Genomic DNA, 23,380 nt, shown 5'->3' with positions numbered 1-23,380 from the left:
GAGTGTGCGCGCTCTCAATTATATAGCACTCCACCATGTCGATTAAGCTAATCGGGGATCTGTAGTACGTGTGTGGGTGGGAGGGGGTACACTTAGGGGAACACTAAGGGGAGAGAGAGACGAATCGAGGGACAGAGTGCGTAGCGAGTCTCTAAAATAACTTCTCTGCACACACGGCGTGCCACGAGGGAGCGAGGAGACGGCGCTGGCAGTGTCCCGGCTTCGGCGATGAGTGCGAGGGTGTCCCTCTAGGCTCATCAGCGAGCCATTACTGCAGATGGGCTGCCTGGCAGAGCAAGTGCCATCAATAATGCACCAAGAGACCGAGAGACGCGGGTAGAGTGGCAGGGTGAGTGGGAGACGAGGCAAGGACACGGGGGAGGACTCCAATTCACATGATGGTTCAAGTGCCTCTGATCTTGTATAGAACTTTACCCAAAAGCCAGGCAATTAACATTTGTCTACCCGATTATTAATACAAATAATTGACCTCCCATAAAGTGTGATGCTGAAGCGTTTGGAAAGTGGGAGATGTCCGATATCGGTCACTAGTATCAATCTCAAAAGAGAGTTGGCTGTGTTCACAATGTAAACATAAAATAGCATTTTGTTCCATCAGCCTCTGGGCCTCCTGGACCAATTATTTCCACCAGCATTTGTTCAAGCAATCAGTTCACATTATGACGATGCACAATACATCTTGGAGTGTTGCTGTTCTGCCATCCACGAACACGTAACGGTGGTACTGAGCGGCTATTGTCTTTAACATCAGGCAACCCAACAGAAATGTCTCAGGCCACCACTGCGTTGATGAGACTTGGAGAAGTCAAAATCGGTGCAGTATTCTCTGTTCAAACAAATGGTGCTGAATAACCATGGTTCAGAAAGCCAAGAGGCTGAGGGACTAACCTGTGACTTTTTTTTACTTTTGAAGACCCGTGTATCTTTATTATTGTATTATAATCATGTGTAGTTTTATATTGCGTCGTCATTCACGAAAATTGCATCTCGCAAACGTCGAGGAACCACAAACCGGAAGGCATCATCAGCCTGATTGCCAGTCGCCACTTCGAACAATTGCCCAAGCTCTGCGGTTCGCTATATATTCGTTTTTTTGTCAGCCAATTGTTGAGTGATCATACATGTGGGATGAAAATGAATCACCCGGAGAACCCCCACGAATAGTGAGGGGGCAACACTGTTCCAGACAGGAGAGACGAATGTTATCAGTCGCTGTACCGCCTTCTCTTGGCAAGCCAAGGTATGGCAATTCGACGCCCATAGGAAGGGAGTATAACGTTTGTCATCCATCAACCCTCACTGCCTCCAGTGCTGGAATAGAGGCGTGCATAGCTTCCACCGTATTACTCACAATCCACTAATGATTTCTCGATATAGACGGTAGATCTGCTGAGTTTAGCGTGTACCATCCGAATCATGCTGGCTATGTAAACGAGGCCTTTCACCAATACATGCACAACAGGCTTGAGCCTGCATAGTGCTTGGATGGGTGACCGCCATGCACACAATTGGTGCTGTAGGCCGTAGCATGACTACCATTTAATCAGAGGGCAGCGCAGAAATCAAAAGCTGTACTGAACTGTGCGCCTACGTCTATGTTCCCCACATAGAAAAAGTACGGTCAAACAACCATAACTCGCACGACATGGGGAGGTCCTTATCCAGCAGTAGACTGGACAAAGAGCCGTGTATGAACCCGAGTGCACACGGGCTTAACGTGTGCGTCAACACGAGACGACTTCTCAGTGTGGGACGCGTTGTGCGGTACAGACCCCAAGGTCTGCGGTTTATCGATCACAAAAGCTTCCCTTTACATGCATCTCCAACACACAGGTGAGGTGGAGGGTTCGCACAGAGCAGTTTAATTTATTCACCGGTTCGACGTTTCCAAAGCAACAACAATTTTGAACCTCCGGGGCCGAGAGGGCCCAACTCCACAACCCAAGTGTTTATAATGAGAGGCGTGCAAGGTGTCAGCGTCTCACCCCACACACCGCTGTGATTATTTTTACGTTCAGTTCGATGGCTTTGTCCACCGACACTTCTATCAGGAAGCCACTTCGGCGAACAGCGACATCGTCGAGGGACGCGGAGTGCACGAGGCCACGCGAGTGACGGGCAACTGCAGGCTAAACCGCGAGGATGCATTGCAGGGAAAACCCAACACCCGAGCGAACATCTCGAGCAATCGCCCTCCTTCGCAAGCCAGCGGTGCCCTTCGGATATAAAGAAAAAAACGGCATTAATTAATCCGTGAATAAATGCAACTGAATGCCAATTTCATTGTTTTGGCCTCCTGGGTATAGCCTGCCAGTTCACCTTTCCGCGCGGGTTCGTCACACTCCCTCATTGATCGATTTGAAATGGCCGGGCCTGGGAGTGGTTCTGCGTATTCGACGGACTCTGGTTGTGGATGGGGTTGCACAGTCACAGGCAACAAGTAACAGAACCCAAGTTTGGAGCATTAAGCTTCCTGGACACACGTGTGTACACGTGTGTACGCACGTGTGTGTGTGCGCGCGGGTGCATGTGTGCGCGTTCACGTGTGTGAGCATCACATTACCAGAATGTGCAACTCGGCAAAAACCCGAAGAGAAGCGATGCAGCCAAGCTGCCAGTAACAATATGCAAGTCGAGCCCTGTAAACAGTCGAAAACTAGGGGTGGAGTTACCGGACGCACTGGACTGGAGCACGAAGCTCAGAGGAAGAGAAGGACGTTGGTGCAATCTGCTCCAGTTTGCTCCCAAAGATCCGGTCCGGGTTGCCGATAATCATTTCCTCAAACCCATTGTGTAGTTCATGGGCTCGGTTTTGAAATTACACTTGTCGGTACCATCCAATGCGGTAAGATATTGACACCAATTGTGATACGGTCAATCACTGCGAAAACCTTTTCAAAGGTTTTTATTTTATTTGATTAAACACGCACCTTTTACATCAACAAGCGCAGCTGTTGGCCGTGTAAAATATTGATGCAAGGAGTTTCTGACCTGGAGCCATATCTGCCCAGGCAGTGTGGCAAGCTAAAATTTGAAGTTTGTCGCAATAACTCTTCATCATCCTCATCATCAATATCATCAATATCATCATGCCAATTCTGGCCGTGTCACAGCTGACGTGCTGCGGCTCTGTAAAGACAAAAAAAAAAACCTCGGTTCAGAATCGTGGGCCAACCTGGAGCGGAGGGACTTGAGACAAATCTTTGGCCAACAACGGCTCAACGTACAAAAAGGCCTCCGTCAAGGAGGGCGATAAGATAAAACATTTACATAGAAAAAGAACCCTTACACCATGGGTAAACGAGGGAAGGCATAGATTGCGATGATGCAGAAGAAGGCAGGGCAGGGGGGACAGAGTTGGAAGCGGGGTGTGAGATAGGCGCACGCTTTCCCTGCCCCATTGCGTGCAACTCCTTCGGACGAGAGGTCGACAACCGGCACGGAGCCAAGGACCGGCGGAGCGATCGAAAAACAACGCCCCCGACGCCTTCCCTCACCCACCCACCCAATTCCCGGTCGGCACTCGCAAAACGTCTTCCCAGGTCCCCCGGAGTGGATTCAGTTACTCGCAACATGATTCAGTCACTCGCAACAGAACACGGGTGACTTTCACGCGGCGTCATCGTTACGCCGTTGCGTTTCAACGGCCGTCCCCACGGTGGTGGGACCCACCAAGTTGCATGGACAGGCTTTGCTCTCACCCGGGAGAGATCAGCGTTGGGATAACAATATTAGCAACGGTCATAAAACGATTTGCTTTGTACTTTTATTATTTGTACGTTCCGTATAAATCCCACTTCTGCATCGATTCCGACAATGGCATTGCCTCCCCGCCATTAAAAGCCTTCGCTGAAATGTAAAGATCACGGTGTCCCGCAGCTGGTCGGCAAAACGAACACGCAGCCAATCACACGGCAGCATTCGCGCGTCGCGCAAAACTTCTCCAACAAAAAAACAATTCGTTGAGCTCTCCAACACGTGTCCGACTGACGCCGTGAGGTAACCGCAAATCCTCGAGTGTGATTGGCTGCACCAATGTGCTTCACGATTGCCTCTGGATTCACTGGCCCCGGTCAGGCCCACAAAAATCTGCGGAAGCACCACGCTTTATTTTGAACATATTTAAAAGTGTCGTCACCCAGTGCTCACAGGGAAGCGCCGATAAAGATGCATGCAGTGCGGTTTAACGTGGGCGCCGCGGGGAGGAATTTAGCAAGGACAATCGCTTCGTCACTCGGTCGCACGCACTTTTTTTAAGGACATGTTCAACCCGCTCACTTTTAACGTGGCCCGATTCATAAACAGAAAAACGATCAACGTCCACTTCCAAAGAGATTTGCTCCGAATCGCTCACCGCATCATATCACCAACATCAGTGCTGAGAATAATAATTTCCTATTAGGTTTTTTTATCAACACTTCCAAATGTACTACGGTAGAGTCATGATATGACACCAATTAAAAACTCTAGCCATACGAATTTGGTGTCAGAGAATGGCCCCAAGATTGTTTCTGAAGTCCCTTCAACAGGACTTCGGGGCCACAGAACAGCCTTCGATAGGCCACTCATGTCTCATTTTTGCTCAATGCGGAACGCAAATATCTGTGCCAACTTTGTCCGTAGTGTATATTCTCTCTGCACCCCAGGTCCCATCCTGCAAAGAGACTCTCACCTTACCATATATAATATTAATAAACGTATGCATTTTCCTTGCATGTAAATCAAACCAAAATATTTAATCCCCAGAGCCAGATTTTAGTCGAACAAATGTGACTTTTTTTTTAATGCAGTTATTGGTGACCGGGCGGGAATGATCAACTCACTACTCTTTAAATTATCCAGTTTAGTCATGGGTGGCTGAAACCCGGATTCGAAGCCAGGATCTCTGCGACATCAGCTTCAGTGTCTGTCATGGCGCTGGCCTGCAGTGATTATTGACGGCAGCAAATGACCCCACAACCACTGGGCTTAATTTAAGTGAGCGCTCCACAAGTCGAGTAGCGCAGAAGGAAGCGGACAATGCTTTCAACACGTCGTGATGAGAGTTAACGTCCGACTAATTGGGGAGCGCCCGCACGCTGCCGCTACTTGGTTAAATTTCTCTTCGCCATGCCGGCTCGAGGGGAAGTCGCCGTCTCCGCCACGGAAAGCGCTCGTCCGCAGTGCAAGTGGGGAGAGGAGGCATGCGCGAGCCATCGCCGTGCACCGACGATGGGCGTCGCGCCTCTCTCGCGCCGGCAGCGCGTGCGTCACCCCCCCCCCCCCTGCACCCTCACTACGAGTAGCCGCTCCCGGCCGAGACTCGCGATGACAAAATGATCCCAATGCCTCCCTGTTACGGCGATGAACTGTCGAGTTCTCCGATCGTTCGTCCAGTTTCCAGCCAAGTGAAGGTTATGGACCATCGATGGTCTCTTGAACACGCGAGAGTAACTCAATGTTGTAAGTAGCAGTGCCCAATTGAGACATTGTGGGAATTTAAACTATAAAGACAAACGCTTTTGTTTTTTTCAAAAAATACAGGGTGCAAACTGCAGTGCAGTGCCAGCTCAGATCTTCACACATCAACCAGTTTCGGGGCAGAAGAGTACTCAACTCCTCTTCTCCAGGAGATAACATCCCCCTAATTTATTTACGGAATTCGATGGACTGCACCATACAACAGTGCTGGAACAGTGCTCTCACCCTGACACACAAGGTCACACCCTGCTGATGAGACTCTGAAAGCAGAAACCCGATCCAGAGTTTGATATGAGAACATACGTTTGCTGGGATTGGTCCGCAGAGCCTTGGACCAATCCAGACCGACAGGCTGATGGACTCTAAAGGCTATATATATAATTCAAATGTGACCGTCAGATCCCTATAGGCGGTGGACAATGCATGCGATTCACTGGACACTCGCCGGCCAATGACTTCCTAATAAACGCGTTTGATTGCCAGGGCTCGACAGGCGGCTAACGGAGAGGGCAACGGTCGCCGCAGAACTCAACGGCTCCTAGCCACGAGTCGTCGGCAGTCTGCAGCTCTCCCAGTTTGGTGACGCGCAACGTCGTCCGCTGCGTAATGCACGAACGGAGGGGGATCGCCAGACCCCAACCAAAAACTCCAGACTGCAGACGAGGAAAGAGGCGATGGACGAGGTGGCATGGGGGGGGGGGGGTCAAGGATGGTCAAGAGGCAGAGTTTGGTGGTGGGGGGGGTTTGGAAGGGTCCAGGGTTCGTGGGCTATAGTATGCAGTCCGCTGGAAATTATACAAATATACAAAACACGACACGGGGGGGGGGGGGTGAGGGGGGGTGGGGGGTCACCCTAATAATGAAGGTGCACCCAGGAAAACACTGATCAGGTGGGGGGGGGAAAAAACAACGAAAAATGAGCAGCAGCCACACTGCACCGATGAGGGGCTAAATATACAAAACAAAATGAACGGTTTACATCGTCGCACAACGTAGGCTGATTGATGCGTCGCAGCGCCGAGCTGTGGACGCGGCGCCGGCTGGGCAAGCGGGCGGGCGGGCGAGCGGCTCGCTATTACTTCATTACTGCACACGAGCCGTCGGTGAGGGGGGGAGGGGGATCTGGCGCTCCGCACGCAGAGGTCACGCGGTGGTCATGGCGCAAGCAGCGGGCTCCGGCGACGTCTCAATGATATAATTACGCACGTCGTGTGCCCAGCATGCACCAAGCATCGCCCGTGAATGTGTCTCGGAGGGCGGGAGATACGGACAGCGGACAAACGACTTTTTCACCTAACCCCGCGTTTAACCCCAACATGATGCACACATATTTTTTTTATTTTACTTTTTTTTCTCCATTCGCAACTGCAATTTCGGCCAGCCCGAGGATTTAACCGAGGAGGGTCTTTGAGGTCGGTCGTCTTCCCTCGCTTCCTGTGTCGCGTTCCTCAGTCCTACTCCTCTGTCGCTCCCTCTCTCTCTCTCTCTCCGCTCAGGTGCGTTCTCTGCCCCCCGCTCGCTCCTCCTTGGTGTCCGCCCGCCTCCCTCCACGAGGCGTGCGCACGAGGCACACGCGCGCCTCGCCTCGCCTCGTCAGTCGGGTGGGATGAGCACCACCTCCTCGATATCGTCGAAGCTGTCGATCTCCACCATGGGCGAGAGCGACGCGGGGGGGGGCGGCGGCTTCCACGGTGACTCGGCGAGGCACGACGGGTAGAGCTTCGCCACGGTGCACTTGAAGTCACGGCCCAGGTCCCAGAGCACGCGCTCCGACACCTGCTGCAGCAGCTCCCAGCGGTCGAGCGCCGCGTCGTAGCGGTACACGGCGTAGCGCGGCCGGTCGGCCAGGTGCGTCTCGCGCAGGAACACGCACAGCGAGCCGAGCAGCGCGAAGGCGCGCACGCACGGGTCCGAGTAGCGGCGCGCGGGGATGCAGGCGCGCATCTCCCACGCGTTGGCCTGCGAGTCGAACACCTCCACCGAGATGGAGGAGCCGTTGAGCGTGCCCGACGGCACCCTGATGCCACAGCCGCCGCCGCTGATGTGCAGCCCGCCGATGTAGTAGATGCGGCCGTCGAGGGCAGCGGCCGAGGCGAAGCAGCGGCTCGTGCGGCGCAGCGACAGCTCCGTCCACGAGTCGGCCGCCGGGTCGTAGCAGAAGGTGCGGTCGTGCGCCATGGCGTAGACGCGCCCGCGGCACTCCACCGCCGCGCACCACTGCCACGGGAAGGGGGCTGGCGACACAGGCGACCACGCGTCGCGCCGCACGTCGTAGCGCTCCACCGAGCGCCGGCCCGGCTCCACCACCACCTCGCCACCCAGCGCGTACACCTGGACGCGCGCGCACGCACGCACGCAAACCCTTAAGCACACGTGTACGTTTCCGCCCGCAAGAACGTGCGCGCACGGGTGATGGTGTACGTGGCGGGGGTTGGTATTGTAAAGGGTGGCAGGGAGTAGAGAAGTTGAGAGTTGGGAAGGCAGAACCAGACGGGGCAACTGGCACACCTAGCAAAGGGAGAAGAGAGCAAGGTGAGGAAGGGGGGTAGACGGTAAGGAGCAGTGACCGTAGAGAGTGGAGTTGAGGCGAGGATCGCACTTCAGGGAATGTCACGAGGAAGGAGCAGAGGATGGGGGCAAGCGAGGTGTCGGCGGGGGGGGGGGGGTTTTGGGAGACGGGACGAGCGAGGGCGATGTCGGCCGTGCGGTTCCACCCCCTCCCCCACCTGCGCACGGCAGTAGACGAGCGCCGGTTGCGTCCGTGCCTGCAGCATGGGCGCCTTGCCCACCCAGGCGTTCTGCTGCGCGTCGAACCAGTAGAAGGAGCGCACCGGCACGCGGCCGTGCGGGTGGCCTTGCTGCGGCGTGGCCGGCGCAGTCTCCGAGCCGCCGCTCGCCCCGAAGCCCGGGGAGCCCGTGAGCGCCATGCCCCCGGCAATATAGAGGTCGTTGTCCGGCGTGACCAGCACGCCCACCTTGCGCAGCTCGCCGGGCGGGCTGCACAAGCGGTAAACCTGTGGGGTGCACACGAGTGGTAGGGGGGGGGAGGGGGTGCAACCGTCACGACTTGATGCGTCGAACGCGGAGCCAAAGAGGGGACTCGGTTAACCCAGGCTCGGGGTGCCGAGCCTCTTTCGTACAGATCATGCATTCAGATTCTTGGTGCGGCTAAATGCAAACCCGGTTAATCGGGGTACGGCTAGCTGAGATGTTACCGTATATCTTGCTTTCAGCCGTAAAGTAAATTAAAAGAACGTTATATATACACACACATATTTATATCAATATATATTTAAAGGGCATTGCCTTTCCGGCCTGAGGGCTGTAGCAGATGGCCGCCTGGGCTCCTGGGCGGCTGCCCTCATCCCCAACCGGCACCTCCACAAACACCACCATCTCCTCCTTGGTCATGCCCAGTCGCGGCTTGAAGAAGCGTGGCATGGACTTGTAGAGGCCCTGCACCACCACTGACTTGTCGTTGGGCGGGAGGCCCTGGAACCAGGCGCGCTGCGTCACCTGCACAGCACGCCACAAGCAAAGATAGCACCACAGAGACCGCCGCCACGCGGCGCTGGGACCACCTCGGCTTATGAGATTTTTCTTTCGTACGGAAGAAATCTGTGTGGCATACGTAAAGTTCGAAATCCAGTTGATGGAATCAAGGGACAGTGAATGTACTAAAGAAAACTATTTTAGATTTTACCAGGTAAGGCCCACTGAGCTATATAGCTCTTTTTAAGAAGCAACCTGGCTACAAATGATAACTCAACGAAGTGGCTTGTTACGTGGAAACATATAGCAAACAACTACTACTCTAAACGCGTGTTTTTACACATGGATGGAAAAACCGGAGGACCCGTAGAAAAATCCACGCGACCACAGGGGAGAGCATGCAAACTCCAAATATACAGGCATCAGGGTCAGGATGGAAACCAAACTCCTGCATACCAGGCGACAGAGTTAACATCTCGCCACCGCGGCGCCCCATGCATTCCACGCAGTCCTCCTGCGAATGAGCACAGCAACCGCGCGTTCACCAAGTAGGCCATCGTTTGTTTGGCTGCTCCATGGTGACGCGTTGGAGATTCGTTCATCTCCCATTTACGGAGCAGGTGTCCACACCTTCCGCTGGACCGTGCGGATGTGGCTCACAGAGGAGCATTGCGTGGGAGGGAGGCCGCAAACCAAGAGTGACAAGGATGCTTCGCAGGATTGGAGTTGATGCGACAGCCACTAGTAGTGGCTGGGCTCTCTCATTACAATTTTGAACTGCACGCACGTGCCACAAGGCCCCGGATAAATTTAAACTGGGGTACCCTGGCAAGATCGGAGTCATCGTTTAGTGTTTGGACCGCCAGTCGCATTAGTGTCATTCCAATTAATTTATAACGTCTAATTGCAAATTCATCTCAAAATGCTGTACAAAACGGAAATGGGCTTTGCAGAAAAGGGAGGGTTCGTGTATTTCTACTCAAATGTGTGAATGAACACACTTCGTAGAGAAGCGACAGTCAGTCATGGGCAGAGGAGAAGAGGAAGATCTTGTGAGCGTGCAATTGAACAGGGGCCAACCAATTAGCGTAGCCAACAAATTTGCATGGATGACTACGTATGGTGCTAAAGAGGTTCAACATGCATACATACAGTAGTTGGTTAGTGCGTCAGTTGCGAGGATGAGTACTCGAGGCTGGTTGGTAGTTGGTTAGGTTGACTTTGGTTTTGGTTAGTGGGAGGGCTGGAACTAGTGGGAATTTGGTTAGTTGATTAGGGTCATTGTCAGGGCTCGTGATAGTGGCTAGGTGGCTATGGTAAGGGATGGCATTTTATTGGCTACTTGCCACCTCCTCCCCAATGCAACCTATGGCCTCTTTTGTTTTTTATCCACATTTGAGTTGCTGATGTGCCAAGCGCCATCACTCAGCCGTCAGCGAAAATGGTGGCAATCCTCACCCCGTGTCTTCTAGGGAATTGTTTAATATTTCGATTTAAAGCCTTCGTGACTGCAATGATTCATCTTCTTTGGTTCTTTCGGTAAAGTCACGTAGAATGAGAATAAAACAATAAATTGATAAAATAAAATAACACAATATTCTCACGACGTTTCGGTCACAACACAAGCGGCCTTGTGTTGTGGCCGAAACGTCGTGAGAATATTATTGTGTTATTTTATTTTATCAATTTACTATTTTATTCTCATTCTACGTGACTTTACCGAAAGAACCAAAGAAGTTGTTTAATATTATCAACAGTTATCATGAACGTAGAAACCATGAGCTGGGGGGAACAGAGGTAAAAAATAAAGAGGACATTTTTAATTTAACGGTGCATCGGTATGCGCCGAACGCTTATGCAACCGGTCATAAGGGTTAAAGGGGCCCAGCCAGGGATTGCAGCTTGTAGGATGTGGGGTTGTGAGGTCGTGAGGTTGTGAGTTCGTGGGGCAAGGTGTGGTAGGATTTGGAGGCGAGGGGTCGCATGGTGTCATGAGGTCACGGGGCTCAGGGTCACGTGGAGGGGGGGGGCAGCACCTCAGACAGCGCGTCGATGCGGATGTGCCCGAGCACGGCGGAGAGGTACTGCGAGCGCGACGACGGGCTGTACTCCAGCCACAGCATGGCTGCTTCCCGCACCGTCTCCTCCTTCTCCACGTTGAGGTTGTCGCTGCCGAGCACCTGCGGAGGTGATAATGAAACATTGCTATCAAATCCCACCGCATGACCCAGGGTGATCAGTGCAGGTTGGTTAAGTCAGGAAGCATTCGAGTAACTTAACATCTTCGAATTTGCTGCACCACTGCCCTCTGCTGACGACCAAATGGAACAGCCCTGTGGTCACCTAAAATTAATCTCGCATGCATTTGCGAGCACTATCCCGGCTCAACCTTGCCATTAGCTTCCGAAAGGTGACACGATCGGACACGTCCTCCTTGGTGAATTTGTCATAGGCAAGAGGGTAATCTAAAGGAAATCACGATGATAAAGACGTTGATAAAAAAAACACATAAACTGGTACTGTCCTTTCCGCTCCTCCGATGAGATCGGCTGGCTATGTACTGTGCCAACATACATACTTACTTCAGCGAGTTACAATTCCTCTGGTCGCACCGGGACACTGTAAGAAAACCCCTAAACGGATGTTACTGCCGCCGTTGTCGATGCCATCGGACGTTTCTGTTCCGCTCACCTCCATGAGCAGCTGCGGCTGGAGCTGCAGGAAGTGCTCGTGCCGGCACAGCGCCGGGAAGCGGTGCTCCACCATACGACGCGCCGCCGTCTTCAGCTCGCCGCACGCATACATGTCTGCGAAGCCGAGCAGGTGCAGGCAGTTCTCCGTGCACACCTTCTTCACCAAGTAGTCACGGCAGCGACACACCACCTCCTCTACCTGCACGAGGCAGTGCAGCGGTGGGCGGCAGAGGGTGGCGGGAGGGAGGGAGGCCAAGTGAACATGATGCTCTTGAAATGCAGACACATTTGTTATTTATTTTAATAATTGTTTTTTTTTTTTTTTACCAGAGTGTAGTAGAAATATGCTGTCAGCGTCCTGCCATGAAATGAAGGAGGAACATAAAACTCCAGCATAGGAGTGACCACCCGCCCCCCACTGTTAGTAAACAGCTCATGGTTTTGTTTTCATCCACACCCACGGGGCTGAACCACTTCTGAACTACTTTCCTATGTTCACGAGCAATAACCAAGGGCCATTTCTAGAAATGTCGCTGTTTATGTGTTTTTTTTTTAAGGAAGTGATATTGACAAATGTGTTTCGGTTATTTGTTACTTTCCTGTTTGCATTGCAGTAAAAAAAAAAATTGTTTTTCCCCAAAATAGAATTCTGTCAAATTATGTGAAAACCGAAATTTAAAACAACGGTTTCATCATCAACTCACTGCACTTGAAATAATCTCTTAAACACGGATGGCTGTAGCATCTCAGCGATACCACTGAGTGCTCTGACCTTCGAGCAACCTAGCCACCAGTATCCCTAGTTTTAATTTCAATGTCAGAGTCATGGACAACACCGTGTTTATATGCCGGGTCTTTTTATGAGAATGGCGTGGAGTAATGTGGTGCGCAGTAAAGGACAGCGGAGGAATGAGGTGCAGGGTGCAGAGTGACGCGGCGCTAATAAGGTGCGGTGCGGGGTGATGCGACAGACCTGCAGGAAGGTGGCCGTCTCAAACAGCTGCTCCGCCACCCCGTCACTCATCTCCAGGTGGCCGGTGTACGCGTAAGCCACGATGATCTGCAGCGTCGCCGAGTCCACGTTGTGCAGGTTCACATGGGTCTGCTTGCTCTCACTCAGCCCGCTCATGAACATGGCCCTGGGCGGGGAGGGGGGGGGTTATTATTGGAGGGCAAGGCGGTTGGGGAAGGGAAGGGGGGGATAAGGGGGACAACAGTGGGGAGAGTTTGTTATTGCCAAGCCAGCACCAACATAGGCATGTGGTGCTTATTTCAACATGAACTTTATAAAGAAAAATATAAATGCACTTGAACATCGAGAAACAATGGACGAGTCAATCCACAAGGTATCTTTTGCCGAGGCCTTATTTGCACAACAAATCAATGTCCACTGAATGCTGTGGCCCACTGTTTGCAAGTCAATCCTCAGTGAGCTACGAACCTGGCAACCAGAGTTCGAATCCCGGCCATGACTAACATCAGTGTCGAGTGATATGAACCGGTCCTGGGGTTCAGTGCTTTACCACACCGCACTGACACAGCGCGATGAAGTACGGTCAGATATCCCCATGACCCCCCTGACATGGGAGGGCTTTCATCCAGCAGTGGATTAACAAGGGGAAGCTCATTATTTTACTTTATGTATTCAATCCAGTGAGAGTCCAGAGGCTCACCATCTCTTGTGCAAGTGAGACCTGGGTAATGTGGTACCATTGAACCCTGTACTATAGAAATCAGCGATGCTGTCACATGGTTAATGCCAGCTCATTTGATTTACTATTAGTTCTGTCTATGTTATAAAGCTCAAGAACACTGTCCAATAAAAATGACCCAAGGACATTATCTAAGTCAAAACTACCATCAACAATGAATTAATGTTGCTCCGTTCAACATGAAAAACCTCTGCAGCTCAAGCATTATCGCGTGTGCTACTGCGTCTCCAGACCAAGGGCCGATGTCTGGATGAATTGAAAAGACAATTGAAAGGGGGAGCAATTATTCAGCTGGTCAATATCAATTTGTGAATGTGTAATGTTATTACAATATGAAGAGTTTCATTCCGTCGGTGTCTCGAGACACCGTAAATCAGTGTTCTTAATTGCAAGGCTTGCACGGGCCAGTGGCTGTCCCTGGTGGCATTTAGTATGACCCCTGACAATAGGCAAATGTGAAAACACCCCCATCATCGTGCTGCCAAACCCCAATGTTTTCAAATGTGAGATGTCTTACGTGCCCCCCCCTCTGAAAATTAGTGAAGAACACTGTCGTAAACAAATACTATATTTCCCATTTCTGCTTCGTACCAAGAAGGGAAATTTGCTCTCATATTTTCGTCACGATGCGAAAACTTTCATCATTAGTCACCGCATCGCTCTTATAGTGCTCACCCTGCATGCTAATCCCCTCCCCGTGCATCATCCAGCCAGACTAAAAAAAAACAGAGACGCTGACGCAGACCCAACATTCACAAAATCAATACAAATTATAAACTCCAGCGCGCACAGCAAGTTCTGCGGCTTGGCATGAGCAGTGATTGCAATGAGGTCTGGAAAGTTCTAGAAAGTGCTGTGTTTAAAAATAAAAATCATCAGCCATAAAACAATCCACTGCCAGATGAAGGCTTCCAAAAGCATGCAATATCCATCACGGTCCAGTGATGTAACAATCCACCTAGCACCTGCATAAAACCTGATTTTATAAATCCATCTCCTCAGTGGATATCCTCTTGAGCGTGTTCAAAGTGAATATGATGTCTCTAAAATGCACGTGTGTTATAATCCATGTGTTCCTTTCTATCTCTAAAATGAAACTTCCAAGCACTCATCTTAGCCAGGCGGTGGTGCCGTACACCCGTAATCCAGCACTGTGGAGGCAACGTTTGTGTGGTGGATCACACAAATGTTGCGACATGCCCTTTCCGTGGCTGTTGAGCTCGCATACCCTGGCTCGCAAGGAGAAGGCAGGATAGTGTTGACCCCTCGCACGTGAGTTTTCTCCAGACGCTCCAGTTTCCTCCCACATGTAAACGCTCAATCATAATTTGCCAATAACACTTTCGGGTAATATACAGAGTATCGCAGAGCTTATGGGACATTTGGCACCGGTTCAACCGCCCTTCCCCGCTCGTCTGTAGTTCCTCGTACCTCTGCGTCGTTCTCTCTCTTCAAGAGTGACATATTACTCAGTGGTGCATTACAAGTTGATATTATTTTGTTTATCTCTCCATGCTCTTTTGCACATTACTCTGCTTTTCTTACATTGCCTTCAGCAGTGTCTACGTGCTTATTATCCCTGTCACAGCAGGCACTTCACACAGGCCACGGACCGGTACCGGACTGGTACCGGTCCGTGGCGTGTTAGGAACCGGGCCGCACAGCAGGAGGTGAGCGGTGAGACCGCGCGTGGCCCGCCCCCATTATTTTATTTACCACTTCCGTCCGCGCCTCTTGTCTCAGTCACAGTGTTGGTTAACCCACAAGCTAACCCCCTAGTAGCCAAAATGAGTAAAAAACAAACGTCGCTGGAGAGCTTCTTTGAAAAGGGGGCAAGACCCAATGATGACCCCCCCCCCCCACCGTGAAAAAATTGTCTTCCACGAAACCTGTCCCTGGTGCCAAAAAGGTTGGGGACCGCTGCTCTAGTGACATTGATATCTATGTTGCTTTTCATGATTAAGTTTAGCTTTCCAAAGTCCCTCCAAGTAAATGTCACGTGCCAGTTCATTTCAGGATTCTTATCGAGGTCTGCCTTCAATAACCGACCTTTTGATACGATGACCAAAATCCTTTTTTTCATAATTTTTAGTGGAAAATCATTCAAATAACCATGCACTTTATTTATCCAGGAATGCCTCATTTGTTACCCAGGTCCCTCTTGATAACAGTAAAAATAGTAATGCCAACCAGTTCCCCAGGAAAGTTTCAAGATTCTTAAGACTTTTTTTTCAAGAAGGTAAGTAACTGCATTTGGAGATTCAGCCAATTTCATTAATGCGCATTTGGCATGTGAATGAAACCAGAGAACCAACATTTTTTTTATCCCAAGCATACAAGGGGATAATACACTCACAATGCCATGCAGATTCGTTCATGAATCCATTTCTGTACTAGCAAACCTAATACACTCAGTTTATCTCAAAATGGTAAGTGGCAGAAATATTGGTAAATTAGCTCTTTTTCATTTAAATACAGGTAGAGGGGTTAAACGGTTCAAAGCATACTGTTCTCCGAACCGGATGATCTCAATTCCATTCCCGATCATGGCTAACAGTGAAGTGATGTCTGAACCTCTGAGCGATGCCAAAACCAGTCCAGGGCGACCCTTCCGCTTCACCAACCCGCACCGACCAGCATGGTAAGGTATGGTTAAATCATTCCCGTGACCGAAACTGCACGGGGAGCCCTTCGTCCAGGGGCGGAATGGGAAAGGGCAGTACATCAGTGGAAACTGTACAGGCCCCATCATGAGATCAGGGTTGAATCCCACAAAAAGTTATAATTTCCAGCATCGCCACGAACGGTACAGAAACTGTACATGTGCTCACCGTGTCGTGAAGTGCAGTTCAAACGTTGCCCGGCTTCAACCCTTCAACAGCGCTAAACGCGGCATGGCCAGGCTTCGCACATTGGGCATCCATCGCTAGGTAAGTCATGGTCACAAAAGGAGTCTGTGCGTGTGGGCGGACATGATGCGAGTGACTCACGCAGGAATGTGGACCCGCATGGACGCCTATGTGCACGCGAGCTGTGAGGTTGAATCCTGGGTTAGAGAACACACGACCTCCTCGTGTGCTGTGCAGATCTTAATGGTTGCTGGCAAACAGCCTCAACTCTCTGTCGTTTTGCATGTGTGTAAACGCATGTGTTGCACTCAATCTCGTCAGAAAATTTAAGTAGGGTTAAGCCTGAATAGCGCTTGGATGGGCAACCACCATGCATGCCAGGTTGTTTTGAGTAGCAACGGGGCTATAATGGTGGCAGTAAACGGCAGTTTAGCAAAATCCATTGTTTTACTGAACCAGGCTCGAACATTCAGGGGCCATCTTCCTTCATAAGCTGCAATGTCTAGCGTGACATGACGTACGGTCAAATAACTATTCTTTGGGTCTTTCGGTAAAGCCACTTAGATAGAAAAATTAACTCTTTTAAAAAAGTTTTTTTTTTAAATAACGGTTTTATTAACAACTTCGTTTAACTCAGGGTCGAGAAGTACGTCAATGGTGCCTGAGACACGCGGCGCCTGCTTTTGTGCGAGCCGACTCCACAGTTTAGGGACCGCGGCGTTTTTGACCTACACAAATATATATAAATAATAAGGCGTCCATACAAAATGTTAATTGCTTTAAAGTAGCAAATTAATTGATTAATTGATGCCGAAGTTGATACAGGCATGCATTGTCACTGGATCTGAGTATGTGTGCAAAATGTGGAATTGATTGGACAACGGGAAGTGGACGAAATTTTGATTACAAGATTTGACCCAGACAAACAGAGGAATCAAGTGAAGTAAAACCGTTGAATAATAAAAATATCACGTTTCGATCGCAACACAAGCAATCGTCATCAGGTGAAAAAAATATAGCGGCAGAGCTGCTGCAGCAGGATGTTATATAGGTTTGAGATGGGTTTAGCCCAAGGGCGTAAGTGGGCGGGGCTAGAGATGGAATTTGCATGTCAATGTAAGATCGCAGCGCTCATATATCGCCACGACGACGCAGCTGTGCTTCAGCAGCTCTGCCGCTTTATTTTTTTCAACCGATGACGATTGCTTGTGTTGCGATCGAAACGTCGTGATATTTTTGTAATTTTTCTATCTACGTGGCTTTACCGAAAGACCCACAGAATATGAATTCCTGCAGTCACGAAAAGCTTTAAGTCAAGGTCAAATAACTGTTACGACAACCGCGCGCGTCTGTGTGCGCGCGCATGCATGTACGCGTGCGCGCGAATATCGGCTCCACTGACCGGAAGTAGGAGCTGCACGCGGCCAGCACAGTCCGGTGGCACGGGAACTCGTTGCCCTCGGCAACCAGCACGACGTCGGTGAGCAGCTGGCGCTCGTAGAAACCGCGCAGCTGCTCCAGCAGGCACACGGCGTACTCCGCGTCCACGCGCCGTTCGCGCCCGCACCCCTCTGACATGGTCGCCGACGCGGACTCGCAAGCGGTGGCAAAAATATGAAGGGGAGGACAATCGGGCGGGACGGGCGGCAAGCCGGCGCCTTGTGTGGTGGGACGAGGGCGACGATTGGGGGGGGAGGGGGAGGAAGAGGAAGGGAGGTGCGCGTTGGGCAGGGTAGAGAGACCGGGGTAGGCGATGGGATCCGGTTGCTTTGGGGGAACGGGGCAAGGGGAAGAGGGGGAGGTTGCACGGCTCAGGATGCGCAGCTCTCTTCTTGCCAGAAACAAAGCTCTGCAACTGGGCAAGAAGGTTCTCCCAACGAGCAATCAAAGATTGCCAGGACTCGTAAAGCGCTTTTTTTTTTTAACTAAAGGTAACGATAATCCAGTTTTATCCCCCCCCACCCCCCCCCCCCAAAAGTTTTCCACGAGCAGTTCTTTGGCGCGGTGCGCTGGATGTGTTAACGTTTCAAAAGACAGCACTCGTAAGACCTAACCTAAACAAGCGTTTGCGCTTCTGTTTCTTCATCGGTTTTCCCTGGAGGCGAACATCGGAGAGGGGCCTGCGCGTTTCTTGGAAACGCCCGAGACGTTATCATAAAGTTGGCGTGCAGGCGGTGCCGTCGTTGGCAGCGGGGCGCTCCCACGACGCACCTCTCTGGTGACACCGCGCAATCATTTTCGTCCCCCCGCGGAGTCGGCGGTCAATTGTGTGGACAGCGATGGTACTCGTGCTGCAGGCGGGACCGGAAAGCGGGTAACAAATGCACGCCGCCGTCGATGCAGCAACCTGCTTCGGCCAGCCAATCCTGCGGAAATAACAAGCGGCGTTTCAAGAAAGGATGTTGTTTCCAATCGGACAGTTTTTTTTTTGTTACAAGCTTTAGATGCGGAGTGAGGCTTTATCCGATCGTAATGTTTCGACGGAAATGATATCAACCATCCTCCATGGTTCATAGCATCAGTATGACACTACAAGAATCTATTTTTAATTGGTCCCTTTAACACTGTATTAGGTGGAACTTGTTTTATGGGCGTATCCATAAGATCCACTGCATCTCTGCAGATTTCATTGTATTCAGGCTGACTCACATCTACTAAAAATCAAAACAATGGCGTTTTGCATGGGCTGACCCCATTATACTACATGGGAACCCTTTATAGACTGAGATTAAACATGAAGCGTTACTCCGGGATCTCTGAGATGATGAAACAGTGTTGATGTGTGTAATACATTCGTCCCTCGGCCACCACAGCTACAACATAGCTTAGCACGGAGTGCTGGGTGGGTGCCTGTGGGTCCGGATTACTCAACAGTGTGCACGTCAACATAAAATAATGAGCAGATGTGTGACCGGACACTTGATACAGAGCTCGCATGTCATAGTAGAAGATTGCTTGACGTGGAAGATGAGCTGTGTGTGATCCAAGAAATCTAAAGTTGGCCATCCTTGCCACGGGAACACAACGATGTCCTTGTCATTTCCATGGTGTGGAAATGAACCTTACGGCGGGACCCCGGGGTCTCATGAGCACTTGGCTCTCGCATAAACATTATTTTATAATGTAAAGAAAAACTCTATTTTTCACCAATGGGTTTGAAGGATGGTAGCAAGTGCTGTCTTGCTAAACTAGACCTTTAAAACTGAAAACTACTTACCTGCAGTACCTCTATTTAAATACACTAACGAAAAAATAATTTACACCCCTGTCAATCATCGGGTTTCTCAGAGTGGATTTGTGAACGCACTTTGTTACAGCAGATACAATAGTACGCGTTTTCAATGCGCTGTTCATATTGTAACGAGCGTTTATACCAATGTTACTCTACAGAGTAGTGTGTCGCCGCTCCCCTTATCCGCATTGATACAAGCGGTATGTGGGGACTATGGCTTAACCGCAAAAAAAAACCTATCTGCACAGATGCATACGGACAAGAGAAGTATTGAGAATAGGTTTTCGCCTTTTTTGGTAACAAAACAGGTGTTAAGATGTCAAAACACCAAACTTAAACCTTTTACAAGGAATCATGTCTGCATTCACCACAATACTTGTGGTCAGAATGCAAATTAAAAAAAACGTTCTGATAATATATGCATTGACTTTGAAACTGAAGTATTATCAAACAGGAGGCATTAACGGTGCAACGCATCTCATCTGTTAAATATCTGCAGGTAATAGGACTGTCATAGATTGATACTGGCTGCAGACATTGGTAGGTCACAAATAATAATGAAGATAAGAGAGCAGTTTCACTGTATTATGCATACCGTTATGACAAATAAAGGACTTAAGTCGTGTAGGCAGTTTGGGCAGCTTTGGATAAGACTTATGATCCTGCCCATACCCGAGCATGGAGCGCATTCGCTTGTTCAGCTCTTCTACGCATTCGTCCTCGCTGCGCTTGGACACGACACGACAACAGAACGATCCGCGCCGGGTGGGTCGCGGCGTTTTGTGTGCGCGGTGGGACGGAGTCGCCAAAAAAAATGAATTACGATTTTGACTTCCGTTTATTCGGGACCCCGGGGGTGCCGCCATAAGGTTCAAATATCCATTTAGCATGGATTTCGTGCGGTAGATTATTAAATTTCGCTGCGCGGATTACAATTCCACCCCCCCCCCGCGTTTTTGAATGAACCACACAGCTGTTGTCCGTTTCTTACAACTGCTCATTCATGAGGCGAAACGCAGGGAGAGGGGCCCTGGGAGCAGATGAAACGTTTGAGTGGAGTGACCACGCATTCTTTTACGACCAGTCCCAGTGGCCCCTTATTACATGTAGCAATATAATCCGATTTAGTTGCACCAATTTAACTTATGACAAAAAAAAGTTTCAAATAAAAAAAACCCCATCATCTCAATGAGGTCGTTTGATCTCCTTTCGTAAGTAGTTGAAAAATAATAATTATTTATTGTAGTGTCAAAACAACGCGGTCGAATGCGAAAAAACAACTCAAGGCCCATCAGCCGTGTCGCAGTGTGCAACTTGCAGCGACTACTAGCACCAGCGCCGTCTTTGGTTTCAATCTCTTTCACGTCGGGAGCGAATACAAAATCGCACGAGCGGTCGGAGCGAGTCACGCAATCAAACACGTCGCGCGTTTACCTCCACAAAGGCTGTCACCGCGAATCGACGGTCAGTCACGGGAACCGTACCGGTGTGCACGCGCAGCCCGTTAACTCTGGGTCGCAGACTCGGAACGAAAACAATGTATGCTTCATGCTATTTTAGAGCTATGTCAACAAATGCAGTGTCAGCGACGAAGGCGGTAAAGACGTTGCTCGTGGTAAATTTGTTTTAAGGTTCCAGTTATTTCAATCGTCGTGAACGAATGGATTCGAGAGAAACGGAGACTTGAACGCGATACCTGGGGGTAGCAGCACCCTGCGACGACGTTCCAGCGAAGTCACATTGCTGTACAGTGGCAACGCGCCACGCTATGCCGTGTGGTAAGACTGCATCAGTGCGCGCGTCAACACGTACGTAATTAGACATACGAATTACATAGAAGGGGGCTGTATTTCCTCATAGTACACACCGGGATAATTACACGAAACCCAGTTATTGTGTGTAGTCATGCATTACATTCCTCCGGTTAACACCAACGACATAAGGCCTAATTACACAACAACATGACTTCCGTCTCGCTTAATGAAGACAGATCACGCAAAAAACCGATGTATTGTATCGCTCGTGTAATAATGGAGCAAAATTACATTGAGCATTTTTATTGTTTATCGTCGAATTGGAGTCATTGAACTTACCCCGGTGTGCCGTCTCTTGTAATAACGGAGGGGTTAAACACACGGCACGGGTTACGTCTGATGAATCAAGGACACTGGACATATTTGTCTCGTATGTAATAAACAAAGGCTACTCAAAATGAACCGGGTTTGCGGTTTCTTTGCGAAGGAGACACCGATATCCCGGCGCACAAACCAACTCGAGCGTTCTCGGCACCAAAAACAAAAACCGCCACCAACACCGCCACCTTCCCCGCCACAAAACCAAGCGTCATTCACAGCCTTCCTCGCGTGAGTTCGGGATTGCAAGACTCCCCAAAAACGAACGACACCAACAACAACCCAACGCCAAAAAGCGCGCAATCCCGGCGGAAACCACCTCTGGGCTATGCAGCCCTACGGGAAGAGATGCAGCCATAGCCCGGGGGGGGGGGGGGGGGGGAATCCAGGCAAGACCGAGGCTCCGTGAGGACCTCCGGCCCAACTAGGCCTTCGCTCCTCCCGCCCTCGGGCAATCGCGGCGGTGTGGCACCGAACGCGGGAGGCGGGGGACAAAAAAACCAACAGACTGGACGAGAGGCAAATACCTCGCGCGGAGAGAGCGAGCACCGCCTACGAGCGGGATGCCACTCCTAGGAGCGCGGTTCAGGAGGAGCGTCTCGAGCCGTGCGGCCGCGGGCGGAATCGGCCGGGAGAGCAGGCCAACGGTGGGGGCCGCGCCGGAAGTTAGGCCGCATGACGTCACGGCCATACCGGTTCCGGTGGCCCCCGGGTTTCCTTGGGAGGGAGGTTGCGGGGGCGGAGGGAAGAGGGCGGGATGAGAGGGGCGGGGCGATAAAGGAAAGGGGCGGGGCGATAAGGGGACGGGGCGGGGGAAGGGGCGGGGCGTGTGAACGTCGATTGTTGTGCACGAAGCCGCGACTCATATTCTTGGTTCTTTGGGTAAAGTCACCACGTAGAAGGGAAACAATAAAATAATAAAAATATAAAACATGACAATTCTCACGACGTTTCGACTGCAACACAAGCAATCATCATCAGGTGTGAAAACCACAACAAGAACATTTTCTTCTTGTGGTTTTCACACAACAAGAGAATTGTATTGTTTTATATTTTTATTATTTTATTGTTTCCCTTCTACGTGGTGACTTTACCGAAAGAACCAAGCATATGAAGCCCTGCAGTCACGAAAGCTTTAAATAAAAATTGAAGCCGCGACTCTTTTGTGTCGAGTCAAACGATGGCCACGTGATCGCTTTTATTATTTTAAATGTATTTTTATTTTTAAAAAAAATTATTTTGTATCTACGTGACTTAACGTAGAGGAATGTGGAATTTTCACCACCGCCTTTGGGGCTGTAAACTGCTCGGGTAATCAAGGTATTACTTTAACTAGTGGCGCCGTTAAGATTGCTCACTCACTGCTGTGCCCGGATAATGTTCTGTCTGTAGGCCCCCTATATCCGAGGTCTGGTGATTTGCAAGTGCAATGCTCTCTCCTAAACCATTATTATTATTAGCTTAGAGTCGCATCGTGCTGCGTATCAGGGTTATCACGTCGCGCGTGCGTTGGTGCGTACGCGAATGTCTGGTGTTCTACGCAAGTCTCTGCTTCTTCATGAAATCCAAGATTCTCGATGTAAGTGCAGTTGGCATCGGGGGGTGCCACTGCATGCCACGTGAGGCCGGCCCGTGTGTGGAGCACGGGACACGCTGCTCACACCACCGGCAGCACGGCACGGCAGTTGCGCAACGTGCCCTCCGTGTGCACCGTCAGCTCTCGGGGGCGAGAGCGCCGGGAGCGGCGCAGGGGTGACAGGAGGCCATGGCACTGCGGATGAACCCGGAG

General features: G+C 50.6%; 1 protein-coding gene across 3 annotated transcripts; it reads right to left on the bottom strand.

Moving 5' to 3' along the window:
• Positions 1–1,867: 1,867 nt before the first annotated feature.
• KBTBD2 (kelch repeat and BTB domain containing 2) lies at positions 1,868–22,290 on the bottom strand. 3 transcript variants are annotated; one of them, XM_032966417.2, is made up of 8 exons: positions 22,119–22,290; positions 17,630–18,593; positions 12,640–12,805; positions 11,665–11,865; positions 11,010–11,153; positions 8,788–8,997; positions 8,208–8,495; positions 1,868–7,812 (listed from the first exon to the last, which is right to left on the bottom strand). In XM_032966417.2, exons 2-8 carry the CDS (start codon positions 17,803–17,805, stop codon positions 7,075–7,077), a joined length of 1,923 nt encoding a protein of 640 aa, XP_032822308.1. In that variant the 5' UTR covers positions 17,806–18,593; positions 22,119–22,290; the 3' UTR covers positions 1,868–7,074. The 3 variants fall into 3 exon arrangements, with proteins under 3 accessions (XP_032822308.1, XP_032822324.1, XP_032822317.1); XM_032966433.2 differs by lacking the exon at positions 22,119–22,290 and adding an exon at positions 21,911–21,947; XM_032966426.2 differs by lacking the exon at positions 22,119–22,290 and adding an exon at positions 21,156–21,901.
• Positions 22,291–23,380: the final 1,090 nt, after the last annotated feature.

Source organism: Petromyzon marinus, chromosome 2, assembly GCF_048934315.1.
Source record: "Petromyzon marinus isolate PM22_M1 ecotype Great Lakes invasive population chromosome 2, UKy_Petmar_22M1.pri1.0, whole genome shotgun sequence".
Classification (NCBI taxonomy): Eukaryota; Metazoa; Chordata; class Hyperoartia; order Petromyzontiformes; family Petromyzontidae; genus Petromyzon; species Petromyzon marinus.
Note: the sequence above shows the minus strand (reverse complement) of the source record. Positions and strands in the feature narration are given on the sequence as shown.